The sequence below is a fragment of the Lepisma saccharinum genome, chromosome 7 (genome assembly GCF_977018435.1).
Source record: "Lepisma saccharinum chromosome 7, izLepSacc3.1, whole genome shotgun sequence".
NCBI lineage: Eukaryota > Metazoa > Arthropoda > Insecta > Zygentoma > Lepismatidae > Lepisma > Lepisma saccharinum.
Genome location: NC_139235.1, coordinates 84589831 through 84613509, shown reverse-complemented (window position 1 = coordinate 84613509; position 23679 = coordinate 84589831). Strand labels below are relative to the sequence as shown.

Below are 23679 nucleotides of genomic sequence, written 5' to 3'. Positions count from 1 at the left end.
TTTTGAAATTTTTGTTCAAAAAATAAAAATGGAACAATTGTTATGTAAAACAGATGGAAAGGTTGATGGTACTCTATTGAAATAAATTTGAGTAAAGAAATATATATACGAGGTCTGGTCAAAAATTTAAGGAGATATAGAGAATTGTAAAGACATTAGCTCTCCTTGATCAGTCCATCAAATTTATTTTTTTGGGGAAGGGGCATCTATAACTGATTGTTGTAGGGCATATGCTTTGGAACGAATGAGGATGAAAAAGACTTTACTCCCCTCTTAAATAATAGACTGAGTCCCAAAGACAATGGAAAATAAGCGCTTGTGAATTTCGACACGAGTTAGTTGCAACAGTCTGCGAAAGAGAGTTACAGCGTCACGTCTTTGTGGTTGATGTCCGGGTGCACGTTGCTGGAAAAACGTGAAAAGTTAGCAGTCGTTCGAGCTTTTGACATTTTTTAGATTTCGTCACCACGGAACACAAAAGTGCATGGATAGTTCGAGCCCAAAAGAGAACACGAATGTTGAACTCGTAGTTTGAAAGAAGAAAACACTTGTAGTGTGATGGATCAGTGAGAGGTGGCTTCTACCGCAACTTTTTAAGGATACAGACAGGAAGAAGTGCTAACCAGATTGAAGAATATAAGTGCTCGGTGATTTTGATAGTGAGTCTTGTTTAAGTGTTGAAAGCTCTCAAATATATGGCCTTTTTAGCGTCGATCATTGCAAAGTTAAAAGTACAGCGCTGAACTATACAACCATGAGTAATATTTCTCAATGTGTGTATTAGCTTCTATTTTGTGTTAATTTTTAAGTATGGTTACATTTTTAATCTTCACCAAGACAATCAGGGCATTCTCCGTAAATTCCTGTATCTCAACCTTTCAGTATAAATCAGGTGAAGGAGACTTACCAAGGACCTACTCATAATTGTTTGTCAATTAGAAATTCAGAAATAAAAGTTTGTAAAAGGTTATTTTCATCTCTACTTTACACAGTAAATCTGGCTTTGTGAAAAACTGAAAATCCTGCTTGTAGCTTGAACGAAAGTGTTAAGCTAAATACAGTTCAGTATGTTATAAAGTCGTATTGAACTTAGTGCAACCAAACGATTTACAGTTTTTCACCATATAATCACCACCACTGCATAATGGTCACACCCTGCTTTTTCAGTTCAAGAATCGATTTATAACCTTTCATTGCATAACTGTCGCATCCGATAATGAAACCACGGCAGTGGCACAGAATTTTTGGACACACAAGATTTAATATTTCTAACTTCATACGTACATCGCAACACTTTAGTAAATTTTCTCAACTGTAACATTTCGACTATAATGTACAAATCAATAACAACTAATGTGTTAACTTTTATTTCAGACCAAAAAAATGTTCACTCAACTGTCACGAAGAAACGATGTGCGTCGATTTGCACAATTGAATTTTATCGTATATACATGAGTATTCCCTACATCCTAATCTTGCCCAAAGACAGTTTGCATAGTAATAAATTATTTTTAATCACATTTTTTAAAATAGAAAGCTTCACGTAAAGAAAAAAAAATGACATAAAATCTGTGTGACCATTATACAGTGAAATACGATATCTCATATTTCCCTATTGAGAAATATGACAGCTGGTCATAATTGGTCAAATAAATTTCCAACATTATATTTTTTCTTCTCCAGCAGTTCGTTACGTTTTCATGTAGTAGAAATCCCTTTACACATTTCTTAACTTAAATTTTTCGTAATTGTAACCAGTGCTCATCATGGGCCTCCCAATAACATGGTGGTAACATCGTCGTCTAGTAATCAAGGGGTCCCGGCTTCAATACCTAGTGGAGGCACGGTAGTTCGGATCCAACTTTAAACTGTAGGTCCAGTCCCAATTAACCTTCCTGTGCATAAAGTGGACTTAAACCACTAACTCAACAACAATTCATAGAGGGGATACATGTGCAAAATATCCTGACTGTGAGATGTATTAAGCAAATTAGCTGATTCGAATTTCTCTGACTGAGGAATGGCATCCCCCTACTTCAATCACTAATTATAATTTAGGAGATTCATTAGGGGGATGAAATATAACAATAACACACAATAACACTTCCTTGGAAGAGAATCTTACATACAGGGTGTTTCAATGGCCTTGAGTCAAAGTTGCACTGTGGATGGAAACTTGACCTAAGTACCAATATGAGACAAGGAACTCTAGTCCAGAAACGCATCATTAAAAAGTTGTAAGCCAAAACAAGTTGGGGCTGTCTATGACAGTGAATTAAGACAACTGAAAGATGCAGCTTCTATATTTAATACAGACATAACTACAGTGTGTCATAGCACTCTATGACTAAAACATTATGGTAGTTGATCCAAATGGCAGCTCCCTCCTGGCAAGAATCCTTGCTGCCTGTGATATCGTCATAACGACTCCAGGGATGTTAGAGCAGATGTAACAGAGTTTCTTGCAATGCTGTCATGCCTGCATCGATGCTCAACGTAGAGTGCTACGATACACTTTAGTAATGTCCGTATTAAGGCGAGGAGGGATAATTTCCCCTAGGTCTTTCTCGCTGGGGCAGCTGCTGATCACTGTTGCCAACTTCGCTCTTTGGAGCCAGATCTGGCTCTTTCGTGCACTCATTTGACTGAACTGTGGCACCCGCCCTCTGCCCCACTATGATGCCACCACTGGCTCCGGCCCATAAATACCAACTTTTGCATGAGTGTACATTTTTTGCACGTGACGTGATATTCGTATAGCTATAGGCTGCGTCACCCACCTCTTCTTTCCTCCCCATGTATTTTTATATATAGCGCTGTGGCTAAGATGAAGATGACAATTTTGTTATCCAGGAACCCTTTATTTTCGATTTTATATTAACATCATTGGATTATAGAGATGGGTGATGCCGCCGAATCTAGGCGGTGAAAACTAAGAATAAATTGCCATCACTTTAAAGCTAATGGTAATAGCAGCACCCCCACCCCTCTGACAACTAAAATTACCCTAGTAGGCACTTTATGCAGCCTTCGTTAATCTAGCTCCTTGAAAGTTCTCTTTAGCTATATTAATGGTGAAATTTAGCTCTATTATGCACATCAGGTTTGGCAACACTGCCAGGATGGCCGTAGGAGGCAAGGAGAAATGCACTAGGCTTATGGGACCATTATTTTATTCGTTCTCTCGGGAATATCAAACATCCGATGACGTAGAAAAGTACATGGACGGAAAAAGGACACGTTGAACTATGTCATAGTAGTAGGAAAAGTCGAAACTCCCATTTGATGAGCCGTAACTTGAAGTTGAAGTTGATGTCCCATAAGGAATACATGGGATTCGGTAAATACTAATTCATCATATTTTTCAAAAATCGTATAAGGCTTAATAGTCAACTTAGGAAACTGCTTCCACTTGCCACATGGGGAGAAATTCATACTCTTCGTTTCTGGCGGAGATCTTTTTAGTAGCATTGCTCATTCCGACGATATTGGAATAAATGCATGCCTGGTGCGTAATTGTCCCTCTTTGCCTTAAATCTAGAAGCTGCATATGTGAGTTTTCTTATTCCACTCATAGGCAGCCCCAAATTGTTTTGGTTCATAACTTTTCAATGCCTGGGGTTCCTTATATTGATACTTGGGCCAGTCGCCATCCACGCTGCCAGTTTGATTGAAGGTCACAGAAACACCCTGTGTATGTATTATGTAGTAATTATTAGCTAGTTGCTTACAAATGTATAATTCACACTTCCATGTATTTCTTTCAGCCTTACCCTGAGGAAGAACCATTTACTCCAGAATCTCTTCTGAAATGGATTTTTAGCCACATTCATCAACCAGCATTTTGGGTGTCCCCTCCCGGAGTGAAGAGCATGTCCCTCTCGACCTTTGTGGGTGATGGACCAGTTTTGTTCCTATTTACACCAAGAAATCCATTTTTGGACTCTACACCTAATTTTGATGTGGTGAGTGTGAAGTGTCCGATGCTAGTTGTAATTGAATATTCATTTTCTTAAAAAATATAAATATATAAATAGGCCTTGGTCAGCATATTTATATTTTTCATAATCATGGAAACAAGGCTTAATGGTGTTATTTATTTTCTTATTGTGTATCGTATATTCTGGTTATTTATTTATCTGTATTGCATGTTGCAACAACAGAGGCTTGTCCTGAATTGTCGTTATCCATCTGCAGATATATGGTGAAGCTAATTTTTTTTCTGGATACCCTCCCCCTCTCTCCCTCTCCTCAATTGTTGGTGCAACCTCATTTCTCTTATAATTAATAATAATAACTTGTGTTTCTTAATAATTCATGGTGTTCCAGGTTGCAACTGCAGCTGTTCACACCTTGAAATGTAGGCATTTTAAGAGACTTGATGGGCACTTTATTTAAAACTGTTTCTCGTCCCCTCAAAAGATATAGCTAATGGCTAGAGTCTCATATTTATGGTGAATAAAATAGCAGGATTTCAGTACAAAAACTGGGCACATTTCATGATCAAAAGTTGTATATAAAAGGACCTATTGATGTTAAAATGATAAATGTAACCCTAAATTTGATTTCAAAACTACTGCTTCTCAAAAGTTGTAGCGTTGCTGCCTTGTAATCAAGGGGTCCCGGGTTTGATTCCCAGTGGAGGCACATAGTTTGGATCCCACTTTAAACTGTATGTCCAGTCCCGATTAGCCTTGCTGTGCATAAAGTGGACTTAAAAACACCAACAACTCAATTACTGCTTCTCAATAATTTCCAGCAAAATTAATCAATTTTCTGTGATTTGAATAACACTCAGGATAATTCTAACTCTCTCTCTAGCCTTCTAAAAACCCAAAGATTTATAGCTGCAGCAACACAAGCCTTCCGTCTGTCCCTATCCTGGACAAGATCAATCCAGTCTTTTCCATCCTTACCGATTTCCTTTAGGCCCATCTCAACGATATCCCTCCATCTTCGTCTTGGCCTTCCTACAGGTCTCTTACCATCATGTTTCAACAACAAGAATCCTGCAAACTCTTCTTTCATCTCCCATTCGTGCCACATGGCCTGCCCACTTAAGTCTTCGTGATTTAACGATTCTAATAATATCTGAAGATTAATACAAATTATGTAGTTCTAAATTATGTAACCTTCTCCACTCACCTGTCTCCTCATCCCTTTTAGGTCCAAATATGTTTCTAAGGATTTTGTTTTCAAGTACTCTTAATTTATGTTCCTCTTTCAATGTAAGGGCCTGCCCCCATGGCGGAGTAGTTAGCACATCCTGATATGATACCAGGGGTCCCGGGTTCGAATCTCAGCCTGGGCATGGATGTTTGTGAAAGTCTATTCATCATATCATCACTCATCCTCATGTTTGCAAATTAGCCAAAAGTGGCACAAAAAGTGAAGTGAAATAAAGCAAATCAATCAATCTTTCAATGTTAGGGACTAAGTTTTGCATCAATATAATACTATAGCCAAATTTCTGTTTTGTATAATTCAGACTTCAGAAAGTGTCATGTCAATAAATAAACTCTAAATTTTGTGTTTAGGAGTTTATTTTTCATTTCATTTCATGACAGAATATGGTAGCAAAATGCACTTTACACCTTTCAAAAACATGAAAAATGAACTTTACAGTGTGTTATTTCACATTTCGTGAAAAACGAAATATGCATGTCCCTACTAATAGCTAATTTAGTTTGGAAATCAGTTGTTTCAATTTCAGAAACAGTATAATGTCTAGAACAGCAATCTGAGTCGAAAGGAAAACTAAACACACAGTCATGAAATTAGGCAGGTAGCAGAAGTTCGAGCTGTTGCCACATTAGAGCACAACCCCGTGTGTTTGGAGGTTTAAGAGAATGACAGATCTCATTGTAGAGTTGGTCTTTGTAATCCATGTGATACAAAGTGACAGTGTCTGCTTGAAAGCTCACGGATGGCACAAAAGTGCCCCGGAGAGAGAGGTCTGTCTGATGCTCGAATTAGGCAACGCAGCTCGGTTGACATTGTCACGCATTGCACGGGAACCAGCGGCTTTTGTCCATCTCTCACTTTGCTTCTCCCCATATGTGGCACCAGTGCAATTCTACCCAACCATCTATTTTCATGGCAGTGCATTTAGGTTGGTATCTTGTTGTCCCAGGTTTAAACCTTGGTGTAGTCCCAATTTTCTCTTTTCAGTGAGTTATTGGGAATCACATCACAATACAGTAATTGGATTTTAACACCAGTAGCAGAAGTGTGCATAAGTGGTAACAATTCTTCATATCTCAAGAGCAACAGCTGACTGGAAACGTGGAACTTTTTCCATACAACATTGTATTTTTCTTATGATGGTTAAGATAGTAACATATGACCCAATGATTGAAGTACATGAGGAGGTTGCTTTTTGAGAATTTTCTTATCCCCCCCCCCCTCCCAATGATGCACTGATGAGCGATATTATATTTGCTCTATTACAGGTTAGATTCATCTGGCAGGCATTATGTACCCAATGGCAATGTTGAAGAAATAGGTTGGCTTTCAGTATGTATGCAAAGAAACGGTGTTTGTAGGATTTTATCTAAATTTACAAATTTATTACAGCTGAAGGAGGTTGGAATGGAATATTACAACTGCGTTGATACTGGCTATGTGAAGTGGATTTTAGAACACCTTCCAAGCAACCATAGGAGTAAGTATTCAGTTCCAATACTTTGCAACCAAAATTAAAGATACACATATGGGATATGAACAATTGTTATGTGCAATGGACTGCAAATATTAAGAAGGGAATAACCTTCTTTCCCAATACACTGCAATACCACACTCCATTTCATGAGTACAGTTATGGGAATGTTTATGTACTTTAATGTGGTTGGTTCACCTAATGAACCTTCTACAGGCCGTCCAAAAATTCGTGCAACAGAGATTTTGAACGCATGTAACTTTTGTACAAAAAGTGATAGAGACATGAAAATTACACCTGGGCATTAACTTTGTCTATGGGGATATTTTTGAAACCTTAAACAAGAAAATTGTGCTCTACTTAAACGTAAGGTGTATAAAAGTTTTTGGATGAAGTAAAAACAAACATTGATAAAATACAGCTATGGAGTCGCTTACAAAAAATGTTGATGTGTATCGATGATCTCTGTGTGTATTTACCAAATTGATAAAGGAATGATAAATGTGTATGCATTTTATTAAATGTTCACTTTGTCATTTCAAGTAACAAAAGTTGATGAGAGAGAGACACTCTCGAAATGTTAAGTTAAACAAAGAGTAAACTAGATGGTGGATAATGTCCAATTATTTTTTCTTACATGTATGTATTGCTTGCATGTAGAATTATTCTTGTACACTGCGTATGTTACAACCTGTCACGTTTCATGCACCAGCAAGCACTCGACAGTTTCGGTGGCAATGAAAAGCTAGGAAATAGTTGTCTGCTGGGCAGCAGGGAGCAAGTGGAAGCTTGAAGAGAAGCACTTACACAGATGCTGTTGCCATGTTGTGCTCTTAACTTTCACATGCTTTGTTTGTGTCTGCAAGAAGTTTGTCTTATATGTGTGGTGCTGAATTTGTGCATTCACACATATCTTACAAACAACCTGACCTCGGCTTTCCCCAACTTGGTCTACGGCGGCAATACCGTGTGGTTTCTGCTAGAAATGCCAACGATCGGTGATCTCAGGAAACTTGACAGGATGTACAAAATGCTGTTTAGTTTAGGTTATATATTACAAGCATTTGAACATTTTTTATGTAACTTTTCATGAGAAAACACACTCCCTTCATCAGATATTTATTTCTATTTTTTTCGCTAACATTAACACAAGTATCAATTCAAAAGTGTTCTTGTTGCAGTTAATAAATGATAGTAGATCATTCGTTAATGACATTTTTATTACTTTCACAGGAAATAAGAACAGATACAAGAGTGCTGAAAAGAATTGCATCCCATGGATAAAGCAAAAGCTGCAAGTTGTTTCTCATGCAGGCAGTGCAAAGCCCTTAATCAATGACTCCTGTTGCCAGACGGTGGTAGTAAACGAACATGTCACGAAAACAAAGCAGGATAAAATATGTGATGTTTGCATGCAAACGTGGAACCACGACTCCTTCTCGTTTTTCGGGGAGAGCATTTCGTGCAGCATGATAGACTCGGGAAGCTTGGAGGGATTGTCCGTGATGTTCTCCGGCGGATGTCAGGAAACTTTTCCAAACCATTACAATCCATTTTCGTACCTGTCCATTTGCTGCCAGTCGAACGACACTTCAGGAGACCGCAGAGAAGAAGAATTGTTGCGCAGAGAGGAAGAAGTGATTAAGAAGTCGATCAGCAGTGAAATTGATGACTTGACGGCACACTTTGAGGAGGAGAAGTGCAAGAGGATATACCACGGGAAGCTGTTGCATGGGGTTGTCTTCCCCAAAGAAGTGCACTTGAACACCATACCTAATATCACTGCATTGGCATGCAGGACGAACAAGACCCTTGCCCTGTTGGCCATGGATTCACTCAAGTATCATAAATTTGCTGAAAGGCTAGGAATTGATATTATGACTCGGAAAGACAAAACTGCTGTGGTCATATTTGATGCTGAGGTATGTACATGTGGGTAAATAGATACCATGTATATTGTAGAGTGACATCAGGTTAGGTACAGGATTGAGTCACACCAGGACATACCTCAGTTAAAGTTAAAGTTTCAATTTGGGTCTCGCTGGACCACCTCTACCCTGAATGGTGTGGATGAAGGATGTTGGGAGCCTTAGTCGTTTGAACGCTACTCACGCCTTGCTTGATGATCTGGCCTTCTGGTTCTGGCATTGGCTACGGTTGGACGGAGATCGGTAACCTGGAGATGGTGGGAGACGCTGGAGAGACCGCTGGCCTAGATGTTGACGGTGATAAGAGGCGGCAGTAGATTGAACAGCTTTATTGTTGGAACGTTAGTTCTCTGGACTCGGGCTGGCTTCTTGCTCTCTGTAGTCCGGACCGCTGCAATCGTGCTGCACACTTGTTGCCGCCTCGTGTTGTAGATGATGTGGTGTCGATTTACCATCTCCAGGTGTTTTTATACTTCAGAATTTCTTTGTGACGTGGTGGACTTTGCACCTCCAGCTGTTGACCTGGGGTATCCTTGGTGCTGGTGGAAATTACAGTGGAGGTGCACTCACTGCTAGTAAGGGTCGTTGCCTTGCTGACTGTTCAGAGCCGAGTGGAAATTTCGTGTTGCTCGGTTCTGTATACAGTAGAAGTTGGGGTGAATGAGCGTTCAACTGGCGAGCTTCAGAGCGATGTTTTAACAAAATTGATATTTCGATTTTTATGCTCCCAATTCCTTCATCACTATACTTGGTAGAAGCTTTGATTATTTGTACAGTCTCGTACCTCTTAAGGCTGTGATTCAAATCTGAGCCAGGATTTCCAGATTCGAACAGGGTGTCTACCAGTCTGGAAATCCTTGAAAAGTTAGGGAATTTATTTCTTTTGGAAAAGGCATGGAAATGCCAGGGAAATTATTTCTTCTGGAAAACTCATGAAAATGTCAGGGAATTAATTTCTTCTGGAAAAGTCATGGAAATGTCAGAAATTTTACTGCATTTCTGGAAATAAAATTGTAGTAGTGCACTAAAAGTAGGTTGTTAAACAAGGGACAAGCAAGAAATTTTTAATTTGTTGTGGACCAACTGCGCTTCAATTAGGTATACTGAGTATTAGTGGTAGTTGCAGTAGAAATTGCATATTAATTACTGCCGAAAAATGTTTCATGTTTTGAAATCTTGTGAAGTAGAAATCTACAACAGTAAGTGGCTATTAACTGTTATCATTTTCTTATTGAAATTTTTGACTTCTGTATGGTTAGTAACATGTGTTACTAAATTTCACTATAATTATGCTATATTTCTTATAATTGTTTTGTTAAAAGATTTCTTTCTTACCATTAGTCAAGATATAAAAGCTCACCCCTCAAGCATCTATCCAGCAGTCAAATTCTCTTCAGTTTCTCTTCTTATTACTTTTAACATGTAAAGTGAATATCCTAAAAACTTGGTTAAGTTTGATTCTAAGTCTTGTTTAGCTAAAATGTGTGTTTAGGTTCTTACACATATTTAAATACATGAATTGACCTAATGACTTTACATGGAAAGTTTAGTTATCGGTCTAGAAACCCTGGAAAAGTCAGGGATTTTCGTTTCTAAAAAATGGGACACCCTGTTAAATCCCGGCATGGGTATTCTTTGTGTGTCCCTTAATCAATTTAATTACTAGGTTGTATCAAAAAGTAAGGTGAATTTTCGATTTATTGAAAAACGTGCATAGAAAAAATATGAAACTGTAGTATGTTTAACACATGGTATCACACTAAAATTCGACATAGGAACCACTGCCTTCGTGGGCATATCGTTTGAGGTGGGTCAGGGAAATGCCCATTCGGTGGTGTTTTTGGTCCTCACTCAGATTTTTGGGCACCCAGCATGCACACACTTTCCTGAAGCCAAGTTGGTCATGGACGATACCCCTCACTGAACCATATGAGATGTTCAATGCATCAGCAATGTCATGCAACCTGACTCTTCTGTCTTCACGAATCATCGGATCCACGTCTCACACATTGCTGTCTGTGATGGACGTTGCTGGTCTGCCACTTCTGTCATCATCTGTCACGCTACTCCTACCACTTGCAAATGAGTTACACCACACATACACTTGTTTCTGCGACATAACACTCTCTCCATAGACCTCCAACAATTCTCGATGAATTTCAGATGGTTTCTTTCCCTTGACCCATAAGAAACGAATAACACTGCGCACCTCCTCCTTGGAGTAATGTTCAAGTCGCTGCGCCATTGCCGTCAGACTTGCATCACCTTGGTATCTGACACATTCAAAAAATTTAATTAGCTACACAAAAAACTCTGGGTTTTACACTCTTCCTCGTCGCAGTTAGCCAAAAGTTGAAAAAAAAACTACTCTAAAATAACAAATCAAACCTCTTAAGAGCATGGAATATTCGCATAATCTCTCTCTCTGTTAATATGGAGGTACTGGTTCTAGTAAATGTAAGATTAGATCTTCCCATGTCTAACAATATATATTTTTGAAGTCCAATATTATTCTCTTGTTGAGGATGCACAGCTATAAGGAATGAAAGATGGAAGTTACCAGTCTCTTCAGGCTGAATCTCTCAGCTGATATACCTCTCCGATCTCGGACACACCTCTCTCCTGTGTTGATTTCTCTGATTTGATCACTCCCCTTCTTTTTTCTTTTCCAATACTACTACTTCTGTATTTCCTACCAGGTTCAACTTGACAGTAACTAGACATTTTCCCAAGAATACCTTTCTCACTGTTGCGTTTCTTATTTAAACACTGGACTGATTATATACGCTATTTAATGTACACTGACACTGGACTACATTGGAATGGAGTCGACCACCGTGTAGCAATGTCTCTCGCTGATCTCTCGTTGTTATTCGTACAGTGCGGGTATTTCCCGTAATGTACCACGCCCTGCACAGTCTCCGAAGCAGAGTCTGCACTGTCCTGCCACCTAGTGGCGACAAGTATAATGAATACTTAAGATACACAAATTTTCACACATTGATAACACAAATAATAATACATACACTAATCTGTCCCAAACATAGTCCCCCCTCTTGATCGAGTCGATCAACAAAAGTACCACTAATGATCTACTGGAAGAGGCACTAGTTTGTTAACTGGACGTTTATAAGTTGAAGACGAAGTGCGAACAGTTGCAACACGCACTAGTCCATCCGCACCAGGATGCACTTGTTCAACTATAGCAAGTTTCCATGTAAGTGGAGGTAGGTGATCTTCCTTCACTAAGACCACTGTTCCTGGTTCCAAATTCTTCTTTTGGGTGTTCCACTTGGCCCTCTGCTGCAGGGAATGCAAGTAGTCCTTTGACCAACGGTCCCATAGTTGTTGGTACATCTGCTGCAATTTCTTCCATCTGGATAAACTGGATTCTTTGATGTTAGTTAGACTAGGCTCAGGAAAACTAGTTAGGGGTGCACCAATAAGGAAATGGCCAGGGGTTATAAAACTGGGATCTGTAGGGTCATGTGACAATACTGTGAGGGGCCTGGAGTTAAGACAGGCTTCGATTTGAACTAAGAGTGTTTCAAGTTCTTCGAAAGTGAGAGCAGAGTTCCCTACGATTCTCCTCAGGTGATGCTTCATGGACTTCACTCTTGCTTCACAAAGTCCAGCCATATTTGGGCTATTGGGTGGTAGAAAATGCCATTTGAATCCTTCCTGAGCTGCATGGTCTTCTAAAGACTTGCTGAAGTCTGATGATTGGAATAAATTCTTCAAGTCTTGTAATTCACGATTGGCACCGACGAAATTTCTTCCGTTATCGCTGTACAAGTTCAAACATTTTCCTCTGCGTGCCGTAAATCTTCGCAAAGCAGCAATGAATGACTTGGTGCTGAGATCTCCGACCAATTCTAGGTGTATGGCCTTTGTGGCAAAGCATACAAATACTGCTACATATGCTTTCAGCCTTGATTTGCTTCTAGTGATTGACGGCTTTATGATAATTGGTCCAGCGTAATCAATTCCAGTGTTTAGAAATGGTCTAGTGGACTGTATTCTGGATGGTGGTAATTGTCCCATGAGTTGGTTGGAAATAGATGCTCTTAATTTGAAACAAATGAGGCACTTATGCAGAATAGCTCTGACCACTTGTCTGGCTCTTGGTATCCAGTACTCCTGTCGTAATGAAGATATAAGGAGTTGTGGTGCTGCATGTAATAACCTGTGGTGTTCTGAAAGAATGATCAATTCAGTTAAATGATGTTTCGGTGGCAATATGATTTGATGTTTGCTATCATATGGTAGCTGTGAGTGCCTAAGTCTTCCTCCAACTCTGAGTACTTGTTTGTCATCTAGGAAAGGATGCAAGTCTGAAAGTTGACTATCCTTTGACACCTGACTGTTAGAAGACAATTCTCGTATTTCCTTGCCATAAACTTCGTGTTGCACGCTTCTAATGCAAGTATGCAATGCTGATCTTAAGTCACTTGCTGACAATGATCCTATGTGTTTCTCTTGTTTGTTCCTCGCATTGTGTAGAAATCTCAAACAATATGCAATCACTCTTTGAAGTTTCAATAACGACGAAAATCTGCTGATAAATTCTATTTTTGGTGCATTTATGACTAGACTTACTGTAGTTGTTCTTTGTTCTTCAAGTTCGTCGAGTTCGAAGTCATCATCCCTTGACGATGTTGGACTCGAAGGCCATGCTGTTGCTGGAAGTGATAGCCAATCAGGGCCATGAAACCACATTTGAGAGGTGTGTAGTGAGTCTACATTTGTCCCTCTGCTGATTAAATCTGCGGGGTTCTGTGCTGACACTACATGTTTCCAGTACTGAGGCTTCGTACATTCTTGAATTTGTGAAACTCTATTCGCTACAAAGGTTTTCCATCGTCTTGCAGGTGATGCAAGCCACGCCAGTACGATCTTCGAATCGGTCCATAGATTCATTCTACTGACTTCCAATTGTAGTAGTTGTAACACCTTGTGTGTTAGTTTCGCCAGCAACAAGGCAGCGCACAATTCAAGACGAGGAAGAGTGATTCTTCTTATAGGTGCCACACGCGAACGTGAACAAAGTAAATGTACAGTGGTTTCACCATTTTCATTTGTTGATCTAAGATACAAACAACAGCCATATGCAACTTGCGATGCATCTGAAAATCCGTGGAGTTGAATGTCAACCACTTTTCCTTGAACTAGCACAAATCTGCTAACTTGTATCTGATTAATGTTTGGTAACTGTCGAAACAAACGTTTCCACTCCATGTTGAGTTGATCTGGTAACTTATCGTCCCATTCCATGTTATGGAACCATAATTGTTGTAGAAACATCTTGTAAGAAATTACTATTGGACTCACTAGTCCCAAAGGATCAAAGATTGATGCGATAATAGAAGCTACTTGTCGTTTAGTGATGTTGTCTTCATAACATGACACTATCTCCTTGTTATTTGCTTGCAATTTATCGGTGACTGGATCCCACGTGAGGCCTAAAGCCGTAACGCTCGCTCCCTTGTCAAACTGAAATGGTAGTTGCATTTCTCTATGAGTAGCTGGTACTGCTTCAAGAAGTTCTGGATGATTAGAACACCATTTCTTCAAAGAGAATCCTGCTGAATTCAGTAAATCGATTAGTTCTCCTTGCAATTGTCTAGCTTCTTCAATACTGTTGGCTCCAGTGAGAAGGTCATCAACGTAAACATCTCGTTGTAAAACTTTGGATGCATTCGGAAACTTGGTTGCTTCCTCTTCAGCTAACTGCTGCAATGTTTTGGTCGCCAAAAATGGTGATGATGCCAAACCAAATGTGACTCTTGTGAGCTCGAACGTCTGTACTGGCATATCTGTAGATTTTCTCCAAAGTATGCGTTGAAACTTAGTGTCATCTGGATGAATCAGAATTTGTCTGAACATCTTCTCGGCGTCTGCCGTAAATACAACCTTGTGCGTTCTGAAGCGAAGAGCTATAGACTGAAGATCGTCATGTGTGGTTGGACCGACCATCAGTATATCGTTTAATGAGACTCCATTTGTTGTTTTTGCTGATGCATCAAAAACAATTCTGGTCTTCGTGCTGCTGCTGCTAGGTTTGAATACTGGATGATGTGGTAAATAGTATGACACGTCGTCATCAGCTTCATTTGGATCTGGTTGTACTGGCTTCATGTGTCCCAGCATTTCATACTCCTCGAGTATTCTGCTATACTCCTCTTTCAACTCTGGTTGAAGTTGAAACCTCTTCTCTAACTGATGTAATCTGAATAATGCCTGGTTGTATGAATGTCCTAGCTCTGTATGATCTGATCGAAATGGGAGACGAACAATGAAACGCCCTGTTTCATCTCTGGTGGTGTGTTGATTAAAGTGGTTTTCACAATCTACTTCTTCAGCTGTTTTTGGTTTCGAGTACATTTCCTCCAACTCGAAAAAACGCCGTAATTGAGAATCCAAATTATCCTCCATGCGTACAAAACATGTTACTGTGGGTGTACTAGGTTGTACAGGCTGTTCCATCCGACCAGCTAAAATCCAACCTAATTCAGTGTTTTGAAGAACTGGATAGTTTTCATCTCTCGTTTGTCTCTCAGGAAGAAGTAAGTGCAAGTAAAGTTCCGATCCAATTAGTAGATCTATCCCTTCTGGTTTGTAGAAATCTGGATCTGCTAACTCAATGTCGGTTGGTAGGTTCCAATGTTCATGATGAATAACTTGAGAAGGTACGTTCCCTGTGATGCGTGGGAGTATCAGACAAGTAAGTGAAGTCTGGAAGTCTGACACTCTTGAGCGCAGCTGAATGTCGACACTGTGCTTGGCTTCCGATGAAACATTATTGATTCCTCTGATTGGAATATGATTTTTCTGCTTTCGCAACTGTAGTCTCTGAACAAGATCTTCCTTGATGAAATTTGACTGAGACCCACTGTCCAGGAGAGCTCTACATGTATGTGGCTGTCCCCTAGAATCGACGACTTCTACTAAAGCTGTTGATAGCAGAACGTGTGATCTTGGTTTACTCTTAAATGTGCAGTATGAAGATTGTACTGAAGTTGTCCTTGCAGCTTCGTTCCTCGTGTCTGGTGAGTCATTCCTTGGCTGGTCTTGCCTTAGAGGACCTCCTCGTTTACCGCCTTCGTCTGGATGCAACAGTGAATTGTGTTTCAATCCACAGCGTCTACAATTCCCTGAAGTACAGTTCCTAAAATTATGATTCGATCTGAGACAATTATAACAAAGTTTGTTGTTGCGCACACACTCTTGTTTCTGCTTCAGACTTGCGCCTGCAAAAGACTTACATGAATATAAGGAATGTGCTAATTTACAGAAATAGCATTGTGTATTTGTAGTTGTCAGGTAAGAATTTGACTGACGGGTGTGTTTCTGTTTAGGGCTAACCTTGTTTTCATTGACATTTTTGTTTACGTGAACAGACTTCATTGATTCCAAAGCTTGACATTTTTGTTCTAGAAAGGTGAACAGTTCCTTTAGTGTAGGGAACGACTGATCGGTATGGCTTAATTCCCATTCCCTTCTTGTGTGAGAATCTAGTTGAGCCAAAAAATGATGTATCAAAATAACATCTTCTAACGGTGTTTGTAATTCAAGGGCTCGAAGAGCATTTAAGTTACTGGTGACGTCATTGATGAACTGACGTAATTCTGTGGCATTTTCCTTGTTAATTGCGTTCACATGCAAGATGTTATTGACATGACTTGCTGCTATCAGTCGTTTATTTTCATACCTATCTTTCAACAATTGCCATGCAATATCGTAATTTGAATCAGTCATGGGCAAAGTATCTATAAGTGTTCTTGCTTCAGATTCCAATGATGAACGTAAGTAGTGGAATTTCTGTATTTTAGGAATATTGTCATTTGTGTGAACCATAGCCTGAAATGCATCTGAATATGCTAACCAATCCTGATAATTACCGTGAAACGTGGGTAAAGATACCGTGGGTAATTTGATGTGCTTGGTACCTAATGATGAAGCATTGTTTACAACATCCGATCCATTTGTAGGTGCAGCTTGTGCTTGTTTATGTTTCTCTATAATGGATTCCATTTTACCCCGTACCTTGTAGTAAACTTCTTCAAAATCCCCCCTGTGAGGTTCATGATTCTCGTTTATATCTTCTACTTCTAAACGTGTTTGAACTTCATCATATTTTTCCCACAAAGGTGTTAAATTCTGCAAACGGACCCTTACTTCTTGAACTTCCCCCGTATCTTCAAAGGCATTGACAAATGCTTGTGTTCGTGTTAACTGGCCCCTAAATCCAGCTCTCCTACGTATCAACACTCTTTTCTCTTCTTCATCCATCGCGAAAGAAAGAGGGAAAGATATGTAGGAAATTGTACGTGAGGAAAGAGTAAACAAAATATGGTGCGAGCCTATCTAACTACTGACCTTGACCTGAAGCTTCCCTGGGTGTTGGCGATGACGTCACTTCAGCCGACAGCAGGATACTGTAGTGGATGCTTGAAACTGTCCAAATTTATGATACTCAGTCCCGTGATGAGTTATCGTAGCAGATAACTTATTGTCCACTGAATACAACCGTGTATAACTCGGTCTTATAACAAAACATTCGACGTACGCACGATAACGATACGGAATGTCTGTTCAAACCACACGCGTAACGGTTGTGATCGAAAATTACACGTAATACGAAATAAGTACTGTAACACAGAAAGTTCTACGATTGAGCACATAACATGCAACCGTACATTGACGTAAGTACGAATGTCAGTACACATCTGTAACTGGAACACTGCATACAAAGTCACTTCGACACCGCGCGAAAACACTTGTTCTTTCCATGGCGGGCGAGTCGAGACGTTTGTTCTGATGCGTAACACGTCATATTTCACAGAGATTGTTCACTTGGGAAACTAATCCTGCCCGGAGATGACCATAAAATGTTGCGTTTCTTATTTAAACACTGGACTGATTATATACGCTATTTAATGTACACTGACACTGGACTACATTGGAATGGAGTCGACCACCGTGTAGCAATGTCTCTCGCTGATCTCTCGTTGTTATTCGTACAGTGCGGGTATTTCCCGTAATGTACCACGCCCTGCACAGTCTCCGAAGCAGAGTCTGCACTGTCCTGCCACCTAGTGGCGACAAGTATAATGAATACTTAAGATACACAAATTTTCACACATTGATAACACAAATAATAATACATACACTAATCTGTCCCAAACACTCACTGTTCTCATCATGTTCATGGTGAGATTCATACCTGCTGCACAGGTACAATGAAAATGAAAAATGAGAAACTCCAGTGAATATCCTGTTGTAAAAGTATGTTAGGCTTTGAAGTTAAGGAAATTATTTATGCATAAAGTGTACATTTACCTAAATTATTTAATGAAAGGAGTACGTAAAAAGTATTTCATGTGTTCATGTCAGCAGTCAACCTTTCAGTAGGTTTTTTTTTTTTTTAACTGCCATCTACAGGATAGATTGCTTAATTTATAAATTGGGCATTGAATGTCTGGTGCCTTGCTTCTCTCTTTCCGTTCACAATCGGAACGTGGGGATGATTGTGACCACAACTCAATCTTTGACTTGTGTCTCCACTTGCATCCCTACACCATAGAACATCAAGTCGGTCATTTAGCAGGTGCCATGCAACGTGATGGAGTAGCACGAGTACAGACCTTCTTTGGGGTGACTCCCTCTTGTGTATTCAGCTTGTTCCACTCAACATTGTTCATGCGTCAGGTCCACTGATAATAGGACCCCAAATTTTTTTTTCAAAAATTTAAAAACGTATAGTGTGCAAAAGTTGTGTAATGGTAGCAGAACATCTCACAATTTTTTTTTAGCCAAATTGAAGATTATCTAGCCGTGCCTCCCAGGGGTCTAGTTATTGTGCCCAATGGAAGAAAGTGCAGTTCTTCGCTTGATGCAAACGGCAACTTTTATAACGAAATGTAACTATTGAGATTAGTTACAACAGAAACAAATATAGCTTTGAAACCAAAATATATCCATGTGCGTGCATGTCTGGTCTAGTTTAGTATAATGCTGCAGGTTGCACCAATCCAGAACTTACCGCGTGGAGGTGGCTGCCAGCGAGTTCCATCCCACCCTTCCTCCATCCACTTTTCCCTCCCCTAAACTGTTATTTTAATTTCAGTTTTACTTCTTTCCTTGCTCAAAATAATCAGATGCTTTCTTGCATCAAGTTTAGATCTGATACAAGCATCTTTCACCAAAAACAGATGCTGAAGCCTCACTCACTATTTTAACCAGTCTCAACTGCTTGAGTGTGACACGGGAAGGATGCAATTGTTGTTTCTGCAATATTCTGGTCATCCACCATCTTCTCAATGTCCTCGGAATTCAAATGGGCAACTAAGGGAGGCTCTGTTACAAGGCACACATCCCAGTCTATCATGCTGATGTAGTCCTCTGCCATGAAATTTATTTCTGACACTTTGAACTTACGTATTGACCCTTCACTGGATGTTTTCCTTGCCCAAGCATCTAAAATCCCTTCTCGCAGATATTTCTCAGACTTCACGCTTATCATGTCAGCATACTGAGCAACAAATTCTCTGGATGTGCAAAAAATTAATTCCTGGCGATCACCTTACTCACTACAGTTTTCAAAGGTTCCTCAAGGTACCTTGAGAGCTTAATTGCCAGATACAAGTGCCTAGCCCCATCTTTGCATGTCGGGTTTGATTTCACAGAGGACCAAACAGGGGCATAAACATACACAACGAACTTAGCAAGAATCTTCAGTTCTTCTGTTGCGTTTTCTGTGGAAATGTAAAGGCGACAGGCAGTAGTAAGCCATCTAGCATGAGATAATTTTCCGGGCTTCTTGTTTCCTAAACGTGTGTCGCACTTGCCACTGATTACAGCTTCACATATTTGCAGAAGGTACTGCTGATTTGAGCTCAAATCATGTATATCTAAGGCTGGCATTTCGGCAGGTATAGCCTCGGAAGTTCGTAACTGGCCTTTCCTCGCAATTATGGAGCATTTTTCCTACAGGGCCCGAAAATGTATAAGGTTCTGTTGTGTGTCCATCAATTGTCTTTAGCATGTGTCGAAGTGGTAATTCATTGAAATGCAGGAGGCAAATTAACCATTGCAAATCTATCAAGTCCACATTATTATCTTTCAGCTTCTGAATTATCGAAATTCCAATGTTAATAACTGGATGATCCTGACACCGATGCATGGCCAAGGTATAGACTGTTTGGTTCTTCAACTAACACATAGTGTTCTTGATTTGCAGTTCTTTTGTGTTTTTGATAGCCAGTCTTCTTTAACATTACAGTCTCATCCTTCTTACCGTCAAAATATAAACTTTGAGGTTTAATGCCTTCATTAAGTTCTCTTTTGTGCACAAAACTTTTTGCAACCTCTCTTTGAACCTTACTTTTGTCTATCACTTTCTGTTGATCTTTGTGTGAAATTATGTTCAAATCTTCTAAAACGGCAGAAGCGATAGCAGCGACCTTTCTTAAAGTCACACCAGTTTTATCCTTTACTTTATCTAAGTTTTGGAGTGGTGCCCTCATGTGTATTGAATACTGTCTTTTTCGCCTCTTTGGTCGAGACTCTAGGGGATAAGACCACTTAAAGTCACTGTCACTTACGGTTTCCACTTCTGACGAACTGCCTGAATCACATGCTGTCGCTTGCATCCCACTGGTCGACGGTTCTTGCAAATGATCTTCTACGGCAGCACGTTTACTTACTCTCCTTTCTTCCCTTTTCAGAAGAGTTTTAGTTTCCAGTACATCGACGGTACCTATTGCCATTTTTCTGTCGGTTCTCTGATCTATAATAAACTGTCTCTCCTTTTCAGGTATTTTCTTAGATTTTTCACATCTGCACGAACTGAAATCCGCACATTTGCAACTAGCAATATGAAAAAGTTTTTGGAAATCTTCTTTAAATTTCTCGTTTTTTTCTGGTTGGTTATTTTTTTCATATTTTTCAATAGCCCTGACACTTTTGTGATATTCATCTATCATACTAGAAATCCTATAAAAGGAAACTGTAGGAACTGAGAATCGCAACCACACTTCTCCCAACTTTTTTGCCACTTCTTCGCAAATGGAACGAATTGCTGGTTCTTTGCTCCCCTCCCCTTTCAATTGTAGACGAGTAAGTCTATAGCATCTAATCACATCACTGTATGAAGGTAACGTCCTGGAACTGAAAGCAGAAGGAGTTCCGAATAAAGATTCGTAACTCGTACTTATGTTGCTTCTTGTACGAACAGATAATTTAGCAGTAGCCATGGTCACCACAAACGCGCACACATCCAAATCTGTTCTCAGTACAAACACTACTGCATTCTGAAACTTCAATGTCGAAACTACAATGCAGGGCTGAAATTAAGTGTACGTGAAAACTTTTAGCACAACCTCGTGAACCACTTTGGCAAAAACCCTTCGCCCGTGCAGTAACATGTGGTGACGATGGTCTCTGGCCTCTGCTCCACCTCCCCCTTCCCATTCCGAACCCTATTGATCCAAAATTTTCTATTCTTGCTGGTTCATTGTACTGTGTAGATAAACACAAAGCTATTTTCTTCACCTTTTCCCATGAATTTAATTAAACAATACATTGTAAATCCACAAGTATCATTGAAGAAGTAAAAGTTCAAGCCCGAAGAGGCACGGCTAGAAATCTTTCAATTTGGCTAATTTTTTTTGTGTGATGTATTGGTACAATAGTGCAACTTTTGTGCACTATATGTTTTTGAATTTCAAAAGAGCTGGGGCATAAGTCATGGCAACTATATTTTTCTGAAAGTTAAACGGTGGTAACACGATATGATTGTATGTCCCAGAGACATGGCACCCGTAGTATGTGGACATGTCACTAGATGGCAAAGTGATGAACGATTATTGTACAGAGGGCGGTGGTAATGCCGTTCCGTGTATTAAAATAGCCATTCTTTGCGAGAGAATTCCACAGGGAGCTGGTGGAAACTGAGGGAATAGTATCCTACCGTAGTATTTGCCTCTTTCTTCCTGTAATGCTAATGTATGCTTTGTGACATGTAAACACATGTGGAATGATGCTATCTTAAAGGGTGTTCATTAGGGATGGGACCAATTAATCGGTACTCTATCGGTATCGGTCGATATAGGCATATCGGTTTATCGGTAAAATTACCGATTATTTTACCGATCCGATATATCGATAAATATCTGATAATTTAGTGGAAAATTCTGCCATTTTGTTGTAATTTTTATGGATAATCTCCATGCCCTAATTTCTAAAAAAGTAAATTTCTAAATATGCAATTTCTTTTTCACTGCAGTCACCTCAAAACGCACATTTATTAAGGAGGTCAATGAACCTTTCAGCTTCTTCAAGGACAATTTCTAATATTATATCGTATCAGTAGAATATCGGTTATTGGTATCAGTAAATTTTATATCGTTACTTTATCGGTATCGGCCAAAATTTCATATTGGCCCATCCCTAGTGTTCATACATTCCACATTACAACACACTGTGCACTTCCATTTGTGTATTTCGGATTTTCATTGCAATCCCGCATTCTTGCGAAAAAAAATAGTTTCCATGACTTATGCCCCAACCTTCATTTGCATTGGTAATCTGATGCTTGAGGCTAATAGCACAACCTGTGTTTACTCTGCTTGGTACAATTATAAAGGGTGTTCAAAAAGTTATGCAACCTTATGGGAAAACATTTCTTATTACATTTTTTTACATTAAGTGCTGGAAGTTACTGCCGTTTTGTTCTTCACACAAGTGGACACGACGAACCATGTTGTTGAAAACCCTTTTCAATGTTATCTGTGAGATGTTACCAACACAGATACAAATATTGTCTTTCAATTCTGGAATACTGTGCAGATGAGTAACGTAGACGGAGCCCGCAAGATAACCCCACAAGAAGAAGTCTGGAGGCGATAAATCTGGAGGTCGCGGTGCCCATAACCCCACTGAGATCAGTCGTCCTGGAAAATACTCAAGTTGCTGGACCACTCTTAACTTTATAGGGGTACAATTTCAAACACTTCCGCAATGCCGTGTGTGCACTGGCAATGGAGAGCCCGGACTAGCTTGAAAGACGTCGGACTGATTTTTTTGGACTGTCAACATATGCAGCTCGCACATCGGCCAACTTTTCTTCTGTTACCAACCTTGATCGACCACTTCTCGGTGCGTCCACTACACTTCCCTTCACCTGGAACTTGTCGTACAGTCGCTTGATGGAGGATTTGTTCCGTACTTCTCTGCGTAGGTCCTCTGGGTCAAAGCATAACTGCTGGTGCGGATGTACTCTTGTCACAATGCATATACACTGTTGCAACGTATAGCCCATGGCTGCTCAGTTATTCAGCACCTATAACGAAACAAGAGCAATTCAGGAGATTTCCCATAAGGTTGTGTCACTTTTTGAACATGCTGTAGTTAGTTCAACATCCGATAGTAAGCTGAGGCAATTGTTGATGTTGAGACATGAGTTTATGAAGGGAGTAATACCAGATTAAATGACTGGCTGAGTGCCGGGTGATCGTCTTATAACCTGTTGTTTAGAACTTGAGAGTTTGCAGTTTGTTTTATTTTTCAGCATGAGACCCACTACGTCATGGAGAAACAATTTGGTAAAGCTTCACTCGTAGAATTTATTGTGGATTTCACTTCTGGTAAACTGAGAAGATCATTACGTTTCAAAACAACATCCACTAAAACTTGCGATGAAAGCTCTTTGGTCTGCATAGAGGAGCTCAATACTGAGACATTTGAACAAGTTGCATTAAATGATTCTAAGGTAAGTTACATGTATTTTTTAAATTTTTCTCAGGAAAATATTACGGCAGAACCAATACTTATGCTGTATTGGTATCGCTATCAGAAACTATTGGTTGAAATTATATTACCAAAACCAGCCAATATTTTGAAAAAAAAATCACTTTAAATAAATAATTCACAGAATAATATACACAATGATTTTGTAGATATGAGAATCACTTTTGGTGAAAGTACATTAATCTCATAATCATTTAATGATGTTTATTAGGGTCAAGGAAAGAAAAAGAAAGGAAATAGAATACATGTACTAATGGTGTGAAGCTCATACGAACGGAAATG

The 23679-nt window shown here is 39.6% G+C and overlaps 1 protein-coding gene across 1 annotated transcript in view; it reads left to right on the top strand.

Annotated features, from left to right (window-relative positions):
• Positions 1-23679, top strand: part of LOC145989980 (thioredoxin domain-containing protein 11) — a 60238-nt gene that overhangs the window by 21298 nt on the left and 15261 nt on the right. Inside the window, exons 5-8 of the mRNA XM_083125538.1 lie at positions 3768-3965; positions 6577-6664; positions 7892-8580; positions 23159-23359. Coding sequence (XP_082981664.1) covers positions 3768-3965; positions 6577-6664; positions 7892-8580; positions 23159-23359 — 1176 coding nt within the window. The remainder of the gene's footprint in view (positions 1-3767; positions 3966-6576; positions 6665-7891; positions 8581-23158; positions 23360-23679) is intronic.